Consider the following 14,021-nt stretch of genomic DNA (forward strand, 5'->3'; position numbering starts at 1 on the left):
TTTGAGATAAGGATGGAAGTGCGGGATTTTCTTTTGGAATGAGTGAATCATTCTAGACACGAGCTAAATGCAAGGTAGGTTGCTTCTCTAATTTGGATAGAGGTGGAGTCATATTGCAACTCCATGCGCACCCGAGTGTACATGTAAATAAAAAAAAGTAAAGAGGAGATTAGTGAGACGATTCAACTTTAAACGATAGTGAAAATCAAATATAGAACTAAGCAAAATTATACAATATATATATTATTACAAACACAAGATATGCAAGCGTCAAATAAAATACTCATTAGCTATTGAAGACTTCTGAACCAACTAAAAAATAGCTAAATCATAAAATATATATACTGAACATAAGCTAAACCTCAAATTCTTCATATTCAACTAGGAAGAAATAATTCATAGCCTTCATGATATCAAACAGGCTTCCATGCATATCTCTATTGCAGGGCAGTGAACAAGGTGCTTCGATCACAGGTCTACACTTGAACAAAGACGATCTTGAACACACTCAAAACAAGAATCCCGACAGAGGGCGAAAAGATGAAATGTATTAGAGCAAATATTAATACTTATGAGAGTATGAGCTGCCCCAAAATTCTTCCCGAATGCGAGTATTTATAAGCGATTTAGAGCTAGGGTTGTGTTTTGGGCGGGATTTTTGATTTTCGAATCTTTTCATTACTTTGAATCCGAACGTTGACAAATATTGGACGACTTTCTGATCCTTCACGTGATTTGGATGAAGAAAACAAGACTTGCTTCAGATGATACTTGAAATGGAAGAGCTTTAACTATGCTTTTGATATGGGTATTCTACAATCATGAAAAAGGGAAGAGGAGATGGAGACGTATCTGATAAAGCATTCTTTGCACGGGAATGGTGCAGCCAACGTCTGTCAAATGGTGAAAGTACTCAAATGTTTGCTGGAAGAGGAAAGAGTGACCAGCTGCGCAGCACCAAAGGAAAACCCTAGCTTCTAATCGTATTGGGTTTATTTGGGAGTTGGGGTTTGGGCTGCTGAAATTGGGCGAAAATGGGCCATTCAAAGGCTAGATTTCGAACCAAATTTTAAAAGAAAATGGGCTGATTACTTGGTGTGAATGTATTGGGCTTTTTCTTTCTTTTTTTGAATTGTTTTGGACTTCTAACTTAATAACCAATACTTAAAATGTTATAAGATGACAACTAATAATTTACGTGAATAAAAAATATCAATATTACGATTTTAGGCTAATATAAATTACAAATGCAAAATATTGACGTGAAACATAATGACAACAAACAACTTTTAAAGAAAAGGTGAAAAAGTGATAATGGTAATTTCGATAATATATATATAATTTTAGTAGATAAATAAATGTAGTAGTAAAAATAGATGTGAAAAATGATAATTTGATACGTTATTAAATTAGAAGCTCAAAACAATGAAATAGAAGAAAGAAGGGTCAAAATTGGGTGTCAACAATGGGTCTTGTCCCGACATCCATCTCAGTTGTTTAGAGGCTTTATAGATGGTCATATGTTAGTTCTTTAGTCTTTTCATTGTTATTCCTTATGCAAGAGTTGAGTTGCCATCTATGGCTAGTTGAATGTTTTATCCTTAAACGAAAGGAGCTTAATTTGAGACAGTTGTTTTATAAGTGCATTTGATCATTGTAATAATGTTTAGAGTCTTCCCCTGAGTAGTAAGCCAGGCTAAGGGTTCGCTTGAGGCCAACAATGATTCTCGAGTGCCAGTCCCGCCCAGGGTGTAGGCTCAGGGCGTGACATATTAAATGGTGTGTGTTGGTTCAAAGGGATAAATGTTGACATTTTCAAGTTCAAACGAGACGCGAAATAGAAAATATGGATTTTCCATTTTTAGTATGTTATAGTCCATGAATTTTAGGTTATGGGTGAATGGTGGTTTTTTGGCCAAAATTTTTCATGGATGTCCGTTACGACCTTATTAATGGCATGATTTGGTCCCGAGGGGCGAACAAACGCATTTTCAAGTTCAAACGAGCCCCAAAGCGCTAAAAATCACATTTACCAATATTTGTGTGCTATAGTTCATGGATTTTTGGTGATACGTGATCCCGACTTATTTTTGGCTGAAATTTTTCATGGATGTCCGTTACGACCTTATTAATGGCGTGAGTTGGTACCGAGGGGCAAACATACGCATTTTAAAGTTCAAATGATCCCCAATGCAGGAAAAGCCAAATTTATCGATTTTCGTGTGCTATAGTTCATTGATTTATGGTGATACGTGATCCTGACTTGTTTTTGATCAAATTTTTTCATAGACGTCCGTTACTACGTTATAAATGGTATGAGTTGGTCCCGAGGGGAAAACCGACACATTTTAGAGTTCAAAGGTGCCCCAAAGCGCTAAAAACCAATTTTACTAATTTTCGTGCGCTATAGTCCATGGATTTTTGGTGATACAAGATCCCGACTTGTTTTTGGTCAAAAATTTTCATGGATGTCTGTTATGACCTTATTAATGGAGTGGTTGGTACCAAGGGGCAAACATATGCATTTTCAAGTTCAAACGAGCTCCAATGTGGGGAAAAATAAATTTACCATTTTTCGTGTGCTTTATTACCATAGAAATGACAAACTGGATGGTGGATATGTGTTGATTGGTGCCAACAGATCTGATTGCCTTAGAGTATTGAAATTTGATGGTTTTGCCTTAGTTCAAAGCTATGTTTTGTATTTAATTTGAATTATTAGTTTGTTATTTTATACAATTTTCTCAATAAATATTATAATCATATTATGATAGTACCATATATTTAAAATTTACGAACAATTCTCTCTAAATAATAAACTTTGTAAACTTATTTATTAAGGGAAAATGCATAAGTACCCCCTAGCCTATGCCCAAAATCCCTGAGACACACCTATCCTTTACTAAGGTCCTATTACCCCCCCCCCCCCGAACTTATTTTTTAATTAATTTTCTACCCTTTTTGGCCTACGTGGCTGAGTCCGTGACTTCACCTATGTTAGGCGCGTGGGTGCAGTTTTTAGACAACACTGACCAATAAAAATTGGTCATGTGTTAAAATAAACTTGAAAAAAAATAAACATTAACTCAGTTGTCTTCTTCTTTATCAGTGTTCTTCATCTTTTGAAAAAAAAATCTCCATTATCATTTAAGTTAAATTGCTCCTTGCTTCGAAAAGGTGAAGTAAATTTTTAATATATTCTTTATATTTACACCTTTTTATGTTGATTATTAGTTCTGATTTTAAATTTCTTTCACAATTTTTATGTATAAATGTTAGGATTATGACAAAATCCGAGTTGAATAAGTTGTGTATGGATGAGAATGATTCAATGATCAATGCTGAAGTGTGATGCAAGCATGGAATCTTATTGCAAATGCAGATATCTTGGTCAGATCGCAATCCCGGAAGACGATTTTGGTCTTGTCCTCATTATGAGGCCACGAACTGTAATTTTTTTCGATGGAGACTGAGATTGACCCACACATGCACGATTGAAATCGAACACTAAGTACCAAAATCCAACACAGAAATCAATTATGAGTTTGAAAATCGAATTTCTGAAATCATTTTTTTGAAGATAATTGTTCTATCCCTTGTTTCTTTCTCTTCCTTTTGGTAAAGTTAAACTTGAAAAATGTAAATTGATAGCTTTTTGAAATTTTGAGAATTGTAAAAGCTACTTTTGGACTGATAACTTGTCTTTTTAGAAAGCTAAAAAAGTATGGCCCAGCGCGTGTTCAACAAAGCTTTCAACCTATCTGGTTGATAGTGCCACGTAGGCCGAAAGGGGGTAGAAAATTAATTAAAAAATAAGTTCGGAGGGTAATAGGACCTTAGTAAATGTTAGGTGTGTCTCAGGAATTTTGAACATAGGCTGGGGGAGTACTTATGCATTTTTCCAATTTATTAATACAAAACTACAAATATAAAACATAAAATCAAGAAAATAAAAAAAGATGATGATTAAAAAGATTTGAAGGATAATTTTTGTCTTTAGATAAATTAATTCGGGATAAGGGTCTGAAAAATACCCAACTTTGGTCGAATTTGTTGTTGCGATACTAAACTTTCATGAGGAGCTATTACCTCCCTAGACTATTTAATTCCGTATTTTAAACATATATATTTGCCCACGTGGACATAAAAAATAATGCAAAATTATCAATAGTAATGTGTCCACGTGGACACATATATACCTTTAAAATACACTATTAAATAGTTCAGGGGAGGTAAAAAATACACTATTAAATAGTCTAGGGAGGTAATAGGTCCTCATGAAAGTTTAGTATCGCAACAGCAAATTTGACCAAAGTTGATGTATTTTTCAGACCCTTATCCCAATTAATTCTATGTTATTAAATTCTATGTATTACTAATAATATAAAATAAAAGGTATTAGTTATGCACTCTATAATACCACGTAGGACTCATTTCTAAGAGGCGATAAATAAATTTATACATATTAATTATATTCTGCCATTTCATCTCAGAATATTTTCTGCAATATCACTTTTATTAGGTTATTCTTTTATCTTTTCCAATCAAGACAAAAATAAAAGATTAAACAAAATACAGGCAAGAAGCTATATGTGGGAAGGGGATAATGAAAGAGAAAAGACATAAAGTCACTACTGAAGTTATTTCGAATTTTCAAAAAGACACTTTAATATCATCGTAAAAGGGTCAATTTGATCCATTTCCTCACCTGGGACAACACGCGTGATGCCCACGCTACGACCCGATTCATTTCAAAAACAGAAAAGTCTTCATCTTTTGTTATTTCTCAGCTTTCCAGAGTCTCTTTGTCTCCCAATCCAAACGATTGTGGTGATTTCTAACGATTGTGTTGATTTCTCAGCTTTCTTGATTTCAAACATTGCATTTGACATTTTTCTTCAAAATCTAATCACAAAAATATCTTCATTACTCAAAACTAAATGAAATTAAGAAGAAAATAAACCTTGAAAAACTTCAAATTAATCTTTTCTACTGAAAATTAAAAGAGGAAAACAAATTCCTACCTTACTCCACTTGGGAAAGATGATGAATTCATAAAAGAGAGTACCAAAGTTGATGAAATCATCCGTCAAGAGAGGCACCAACGGCTCTTTTTTTGAGCTTTCATTTGGAGGAAGATGATGAAAAGGAGGAAAATAAATAATTAATAAAGATACCAAGTGACACATGTCACTTTTAAATTGATTATTCATAGTGAAAAGCGTGTTCACAACCCAGGTGAGGGAATGGGTCAAAATGACCCTTTTACAAAGATATTAAAAACTTTAGTGGGGTAATAGGACAGTTGCTAAGTTAAGGTGTTTTTTTGAAAATTCGAGACAACTTCAGTGTGACTTTATGTCTTTTCTCATAATGAAATAAAAACAATAACTAACAATGGATCGACTATATAAATTATCTATCATCGTATTTTATTATTTGAAATCATTTTAGATTGTAACGTCCACCTAATTGACCATGTCTTACTAATATTTATGTTTATGATAATTCAATATTCACTAAAGGTATAAATACTCACAAATTATATTTCGTTGAATATTATATTGATAATTCATACTGAATATTGACAATGTAGTCACAAATTATGTTTCACAATTTAATATCATCTTTATGTAATACACGTCTAGGTGAACATGTCCCAACAATAATCGTATTATGAAAATTTATTATAAATTAATTAAGTTAACGATAACTAATTGTTTGTTGTAACTTCTTTTTTTAAAAAAATAAAAATAAAATCTAATTGTCATTGGTAATATGAACGAGCTTATATAAGTGGACGTACTTATTCATAATAAAGGAGTTAAGCAAAGCAAACATAATAAATCCAATGACAATATTTTCACCCTCACTTCTAAATAAATTCAGATCGACTATATGAATCCTCATTCATCATATTTTGTTATATAAAATCATATCATAATCTTTACTTAAGTGAGCTCGAACTAGTATTAGCTATATTTTGATAATTCATCATGAATAGAGTATATAAATTCTCATAGACTATATTTCACTATTTAATACCGTGTAATTTAAAATCGTCATACATGCATAGAAGAGCACATCTCAACAATAAAGCATATTAATTGTATTCATCATGATCAGTTAGTTTTACGTTGACTATCTTGTCGCGACTTCTTCTTAACTCAGATTTTGAAATAGATATCTGAAGATTAACTGTCATCTTATTATTATTATTATTATTATTATTATTATTATTATTATTATTATTATTTTTAAATTAAAGAAATGTCTGAGTCTGGGTTCGAACCGGGACTGTCATCATATTACAATCCTCCTTCTTTACTCATATTTTAGAATCGATAATCGCAACCCTCCTTGTATACTCAAATTCAAAATCAATAATATAAATACCCACTTTCATGTTATCACAACCATCTTTCTTCATTTAAATTTTGAAATTAAACCAATAATGTGAAGACAACTATCATCTTATCGTAATTCTTCTTTCTTTACTCAAACGTGAAATCGACAATGTGAAAACTATTTGTCATTTTATTACAACCCTCCTTCTTTACGCGGATTATTAAAAACTGATGATATGAAACTAACTATGATCTTATCGTAATCCTCCTTATTCTTTACTCAAATTTTGAAACCGATAATAAAAAATTAAAATAATAATTAAATAAATCGTACTATAAATATTTTAATATATATGTAATAGTATATAAAGAGTTCCTTTCTTCTTCTTCAACAAGCTCTCTCTGTAAACAAGCTCTCTGCAAAACGCTCACATTCATTCTTTGTTTCTACCATTGAAATCACGAGATCTAATTCTTTCACCCCCATTTTTTCCATTTTCTTATTGGTGATTGGTTTACAGTTTTGAATTCTCTAACATTGTAAGTTGTTTCAGTCAATTTTTCAATTACAGAAAAACCCAGTTCAAGATTGAAGATATACATTGTTGCATTTGTTCAAAAATCACATTCTAGAAGAAGAGGAGATTAATGGGGTTTTAGAGAAATTCTGTTCCCCCCAACCCATTTTGTTCTTATTGGTGATTGATTTACAGTTTTCAATTCTGTAACATTGTAGGTTCATTCAGTCAATTTTGCAATGTCGGGTTCTAAAAAAAAGAGTGTTTATGAAGTGGGTTCTAGCTCTTTAGCTGATGAGATGAAAAATTCTTTGAAGTTTGAGGAAGATGATGAGCGAAGGAGAAATTCGGGAAAATCTGCATCGGTATCTGGTCAGAATGTGAGTTATCCGGTGGAGTTGACTCCGGGAGAGTTGAATATAAAAGGGCATGACTATTTCGTAAAGGGTGATTATAAAGAAGCGTTGAGTTTTTTTGATAAAGCTATAGCACGTTGGCCGGGCAATGGTCCATTACATTGTAATAGAGCTGCTGCGTTGATTGGTCTCATGCGATATACGGAAGCAAGAAAGGAATTTGAAGAAGCCATTAGATTGGCTCCAACATATGTTCAACCACGCAAGCCTTTGGGACTTTTGTTACTTTGGTAAGTGATATACAACTTTCTATCGGAGATTAAGTGTTAAATGTGATACTTAGCCAAGTGATAGAAGATATACAATGTTCAAGCCTGTTTGCTTATTGTTGATCTCGAATATTGGTGAACTTGTATCGGAGATTAAGTGTTAAATATGATATATTTGATACTTAGGCAAGTGATATACAATGTTCAAGCCCGTTTGCGTATTGTTGATCACGAATACCAGGAAATGTGGTGAACTTTCTGTAGGTTATATTAGATATTACGCGGGAATTGTGTTATTTGCTAATGTAAAACTTTCTTGATTGATGTTTTTTGTGTATGTATATTATAACCATAGATATGTGTTGATTGGTGCCAATGGGCTGCACTTTACCATCAACTATTTTCTGTTTCAGTGTTTTCTTGTTTGATTGTTCTCCGAGAAGTTGTGTTTTTCCCTTTCTTTCTTTTCCCCTCTTTGTTGGTAGCTTCGGTCAATTCCTTATCTCATTCCTGTAAAACTTGCAGTTTAGGACAGGTTGAAAATGCAAGGGAGCACTTATTTTCCCTGGGTCAGAAACCAGATCAGGCCACGTTGCAGAAGTTACAGGCAGTGGCAGAACATATCAACAAATGCACTGATGCCCGGAAACTTGAAGATTGGACGACTATGTTAAAAGAAGCTAAGGCAGCAACTACTTCTGGAGCTGATTCATCTCCTCAGGTAAAGCATCTTTAGTGGTTACATTCTGTGACGAATAGGTGCTGATATTGAATTCACAGCTATGTGCATGTCAAGCGGAAGCTAGTTTGAAGTTACACCAATTAAAGGATGCTGAAATGTGGATATATAAAGCTAGGATGTATGAGCCATCTGCCACAGCAAGCCAGTCAAAATTTTTTGGAATGCTCTCTGAAGCATATGTATACTTTGTCCAAGCTCAGATTGACAGCACTCTTGGAAAGTGAGTTCATCACTTTTCAGTATTGCATAGGTTGTACTATAGAAATAAAAGAGGTTCAGCCATATTATGATCATGAATATATCTGCAGGTTTGATGATGCGCGTACTGCCATTGAAAGAGCTGCACGAATTGATCTTCAAAGTGCTGAAGTTACTGAAAAACTCAAAAACATGAGGCTGGTGGGTAAAGCTCGTATTCTTGGCAACGAGCATTTTAATTCTAAAAGATATGCACAAGCTTGTACGGCTTATGGGGAAGGGCTCTTGCTTGATTCTTCAAATTCAGTTCTCTACTACAATAGAGCAAATTGCTGCTTTAAACTTGGAGAGTGGGAAAAATCTCTGGCTGATAGCAACCGTGCTCTCCTTTTCCGGCCGCAATATACTAAAGCTCTTTACCTAAAAGCTGCCTCAAATATCAAGGTGTGACATAAATTGGTTCTTTTTACTTTTTCTTGATAATTGCTGCAAAAATCATAAATTTGATCGTATGCAATGCATTATAGCTGGAAAGATGGGCTGATGCTGTGAGAGATTATGAGATTCTGCGGCAGGAACTTCCAACTAACGAAGAGGTTGCTGAAAATTTATCCCATGCCCGAATTGAATTAAAGAAGTCACGCAGAGAAGGTTATGGCAAGGTGGAGTTGGTTTCAGATGTTGAGAAGTTCCAGGCTGTGATTGCATCTGGTAGGCTTTCCTGCATCAGTCAGCATGTTATATCATTTACTATATAACTCAACAACTACTGTTGGAAACTGTAGGTGAATCTGTGGTCTATTTTAATGAATTATCCAACCCAGAATGCATATGGATCTCCTTAGTCATGGATACCTTGAGCGTCAAATATCGTTCAGTAATTTTTCTCAAGGTAAACAATCATAGGCAACACGTCGTGCTTTTCAGGCAGACGGGAACACCTAGACTCTAAGCTGCTATTATATTTCTTACAATGCACAACAGGGGAATGAAGAAAACTCATAGTAATTTATATTTGGTCTTTTGTTTTCTATACTGAAGGTGGACGTGGAACAAAGCCCAGCAATCGCTGCAGCAGAGAACATTACAGTAGTACCTAGGTTTAATCTTTACAAGGATGGCAGTCGTGTGGGGGATACGGGTACCACAACTTCAGATGTGTTGGAGTTGTTGATTAAGGACAGCCTCATCGATCCCATCTAGAAAGGATGTGACATTTAACCATGGTTGTTTGTGGTCTACAGACGGAAAGTCTAGTCTCCTTTTTTACCCTCGTGTATTCATTCCCCATCTCCGATACTCTTCCATTCGTACCTTTTTGATATTTTTAGCATTAGTGAAGATTATAGAGTTGATTTTACGGCAATATATAGCTGTGCTAATTGGAGTTAGATAAAGATGTATACACAAACTACTATTGTGGATGTCTGGTGAATAAAAGATGTATTCATTTTTCTTGCTTCTTGATGTTTCAAATAGAGGTTATGCGACTAGTGGAATTACATCGGGTTTATTCTTGTTGTTGATGATCAAGTCGTGTACTATATCTTCTTCGACGTATACATATTCACTGTGTTACTGTATCTTGGCTGTTTAATTATAAAGCTACAACGCAATCAAATTCGAACGAGCATAATATTGAACTGTTTAATATATGTACTAGTGAAACAGAGTGCCTATAACTGTCTGGGCAAATATTTATCATTATTGGCTGTTTATAATGAAGTGTGGGTTCATAATTGGCTTGATTTAAACATTTGATATGTATTGTGTAAAGCAAATACAATAGCGAACAGAGTAAACAAAAAATAATGAAGAAGAGATTAGTTTTAACGATAAATTATACGATAAACTGAAACAAATGAAACAACTTGTAATACTAAAATCGAAGAAATAAGATAGCAACAAAGTAATAATACTAATTTTGGGAAGGAAACTAGACAAACCTTAACTACATTACTAACATTTAAATCCTCAAGTTGAGGACCTCAACATCCACATTATTTGTCAACTGCCGGCACATCAACACTCCGGCATTTTAAAGTTTAAACGAGGCCTAGAACGGGAAATAAAGATTTGTCCATTTTTTGTGTGTTATACTCGATGAATTTTGGGTGATATGTGCCCCGATGGTTTTTTGGCAGAAACTTTTGGCGGGTGTCTGTGACAACCTATTAAATGACGTCCATTAGTTCAATGGGGCAAACATCACTATTTTTGAGATCCAATGGGGCTCGGAACCGGAATTATGATTTTTTCCATTCTTCGTGTGTTATAGTCCATAAATTTAGGGTGGTATGTGCGCCCGATGATTTTTTGTGCGCATCCTTGACGACTTATTATGTAACACCCCGTAACTAGAAAGAACCTGAATTAAAAATAGTCATTTTTGGAAAGAATGAAAATCTGGAAAATTAGTTAAGTTATGTTAAGTTTGAATTTTGGGTCAACTTCAAACGATCATAACTCCTAGATAAGGATGAGTTAGGTGTGCTTCCAGATACCGCAGGAAAGATCTTGGGATTATCTTTCCAACGCCGCCAAGTTTACTCAATTCCGAGTTTGTATGAGTGAGATATGTCCATTTGAAGTTGGGTTGTCTAGTTAAGGAGAGTCAAAACCGGATTTTAGAAGGGTAGTTTGGTCTTTTCCTTACCCTATTATTTTAATTCGTTTTTGATAATTACTTAGGGGTCTAAACTGAACTTGGTCAGTTTACACTTTTGAAAAATTGAATTTAGAGTTGAAAAACAAGCAAGAAAAAAATCGAGAATTTTCTAGGAAGAGGCTTGGGGCGCCGCCCTCTCAGAGTGCCCCACTTCAGAGTCTGAAGTTTGGGCTCTGGGGCGCAGCGCCAGCCAGAGCGCTCCAACTTCAGCTCTGAAGTTTAGGCTCTGGCGCCCCGCGCCACTCAGAGCGTCAGGGACGCCAAATCTTCTATTTCTTTCCCATTCTTTCTGTACTAGTTCCCTTGAAACGTACTTATGTTTCCTAGTTGAATCCTACACTTTAAGGTACGTTTAAACAACATGAAATCATCCATAACAAGAGATCATGAGCCTTGAATCCATAATTCAATTCAAGGAAAGTTAAGGTCAAAGTCAAGAGAAGTTCTTAGAGTTTGCAAAAGTCTTTTCCAAATGTTTTAACTTTGTTTTAAGACTTAAAATTTAAATTGAGTGAAGAGCAAAGAGTAAAGATTGAAGTTCTTTTCTTCAAAGAGTATATCGGGACTATGTATTCCCAGAGATTAAAATGTTTTCAAATTTAAACAAGAAAAGGAAACCTTGATTTCCAAAAAGCCTTTGAGCTAGTTTTTAGAAATGAGTAAATGCTTTCACAATTTAGTAAGTGAGGAAACTTTGATTTCCAAGATACACTTTTGAGCTAAGTTTTGAGCAATTATCTGAAATCACAAAAAGAAGTATGTTTTTAAACATATGAGTTAGTATCATATTTTGGGAGTAGTATTGAGCACCGATATGGGGAAGAGTTCAGACAACTCACAACTCCCATAAACCATGTAGCCACCATGAGTAGAATGGGGTCATACTTTTTAGATGATTCCTTAGTGTTTTTTAGCATATACTAGTGGATCCACTTAGTTATCAGGTTCTATATCCTCGGCAAGGTATAGAACGGACCTGGCAGCGTGAGGCAAAATGTTGTATCATCACAATAGCTCTTACGTGATGGTTGTCAGTTAGAGAAACTCCCACAGAAGTAATTGTATTCTTATATGCACAGTTTATTTATATTTTTAAATACAATTCAGAGGTTATATCGTATCTTTGCATACACATAGAGTATTATTGTATTTCTAAATACACAGAGTTGATACCCATGTTTTTAAAGCTTTTCTTTATATTGCATCTACATTATTGCTTTCTATTGAAATGAGTTCAGTTAAGTTGGGCCAGTTCTTTCNTGTTTTAAGACTTACAATTTAAATTGAGTGAAGAGCAAAGAGTAAAGATTGAATTTCTTTTCTTCAAAGAGTATATCGGGACTATGTATTCCCAGAGATTAAAATGTTTCCAAATTTAAACAAGAAAAGGAAACCTTGATTTCCAAAGAGCCTTTGAGCTAGTTTTCAGAAATGAATAAATGCTTTCACAATATAGCAAGTGAGGAAACTTTGATTTCCAAGATACACTTTGAGCTAAGTTTTGAGCAATTATCTGAAATCACAGAAAGAAGTATGTTTTTAAACATATGAGTTAGTATCATATTTTGGGAGTAGTATTGAGCACCGATATGGGGGAGTTCAGACAACTCACAACTCCCATAAACCATGTAGCCACCATGAGTAGAATGGGGTCATACTTTTTAGATGATTCCTTAGTGCTTTTTAGCATATACTAGTGGATCCACTTAGTTATCAGGTTCTATACCCTCGGCAAGGTATAGAATGGACCTGGCAGCGTGAGACAAAATGTTGTATCATCACAATAGCTCTTACGTGATGGTTGTCAGTTAGAGAAACTCCCACATAAGTAATTGTATTCTTATATGCACAGTTTATTTATATTTTTAAATACAATTCAGAGGTTATATCATATCTTTGCATACACATAGAGTATTATTGTATTTCTAAATACACAAAGTTGATACCCATGTTTTTAAAGCTTTTCTTTATATTGCATCTACATTATTGCTTTCTATTGAAATGAGTTCAGTTAAGTTGGGCCAGTTCTTTCAGTTTCTTTCAAGCTTATGTCTTGTTTTAGAATTTTCCTTGCATACTCGTACATTTAATGTACTAATGCCATTTGACCTGCATTTTTTAATGGTGCAGATACAGGTAACCAAGATCAACATCCAGCGCATCATTGATTCTGGTTGAGCTCCAGAGTTTGTTGGTGAGCCTCATTGCTTTCGAGGGATCCCTTTTATTGCTTTTAGTAGTTTTAGTTCATTAAGATGTCGTTGGTCTTGTCCCGACATCCATCTCAGTTGTTTAGAGGCTTCATAGACGGTCATATGTTAGTTATTTAGTCTTTTCATTGTTATTCCTTATGTAAGACTTGAGTTGCCATCTATGGCTAGTTAAATGTTTTATCCTTAAACGTTCTGAGCTTAATTTGAGACAATTGTTTTATAAGTGCATTTGATCATTGTAATAATGCTTAGAGTCTTCCGCTAAGTAGTAAGTCAGGCCAAGGGTTCACTTGAGGCCAACAATGGTTCTTGAGTGCCAGTCCCGCCCAGGATGTAGGCTCGGGGCGTGACATATCAAATGGTGTGTGTTGGTTCAAAGGGATAAATGTCGGTATTTTCAAGTTCAAACGAGACAAGGAACATAAAATATGGATTTTCTATTTTTAGTATTTTATAGTCCATGAATTTTAGATTATGTGCGATTGATGGTTTTTTAGCCGAAAATTTTCATGGATGTCCGTTACGACCTTATTAATGGCATGAGTTAGTTCCGAGGGGTAAACAAATGCATTTCAAGTTCAAAAGAGCCCCAAAGCGCTAAAAACCAAATTTACTGATTTTCATGTGCTATAGTCCATGAATTTTTGGTGATACATGATCCCGACTTATTTTTGGCTGAAATTTTTCATGGACGTCCGTGACGACCTTAT

The 14,021-nt window shown here is 34.5% G+C and overlaps 1 protein-coding gene across 1 annotated transcript; it reads left to right on the forward strand.

The window, feature by feature from the left end:
- Positions 1-821: 821 nt before the first annotated feature.
- LOC125865442 (TPR repeat-containing thioredoxin TTL1-like) lies at positions 822-9,633 on the forward strand. The gene is made up of 9 exons (XM_049545639.1): positions 822-919; positions 3,383-3,449; positions 7,084-7,511; positions 8,016-8,211; positions 8,271-8,452; positions 8,541-8,874; positions 8,958-9,141; positions 9,216-9,322; positions 9,472-9,633. The coding sequence occupies exons 1-9, from the start codon at positions 822-824 to the stop codon at positions 9,631-9,633; spliced, it is 1,758 nt and encodes a 585-aa protein (XP_049401596.1).
- The last annotated feature ends 4,388 nt before the right edge of the window (positions 9,634-14,021 follow it).

This window comes from Solanum stenotomum, chromosome 5 (assembly GCF_019186545.1).
Source record: "Solanum stenotomum isolate F172 chromosome 5, ASM1918654v1, whole genome shotgun sequence".
In the NCBI taxonomy this organism is placed as follows: Eukaryota; Viridiplantae; Streptophyta; class Magnoliopsida; order Solanales; family Solanaceae; genus Solanum; species Solanum stenotomum.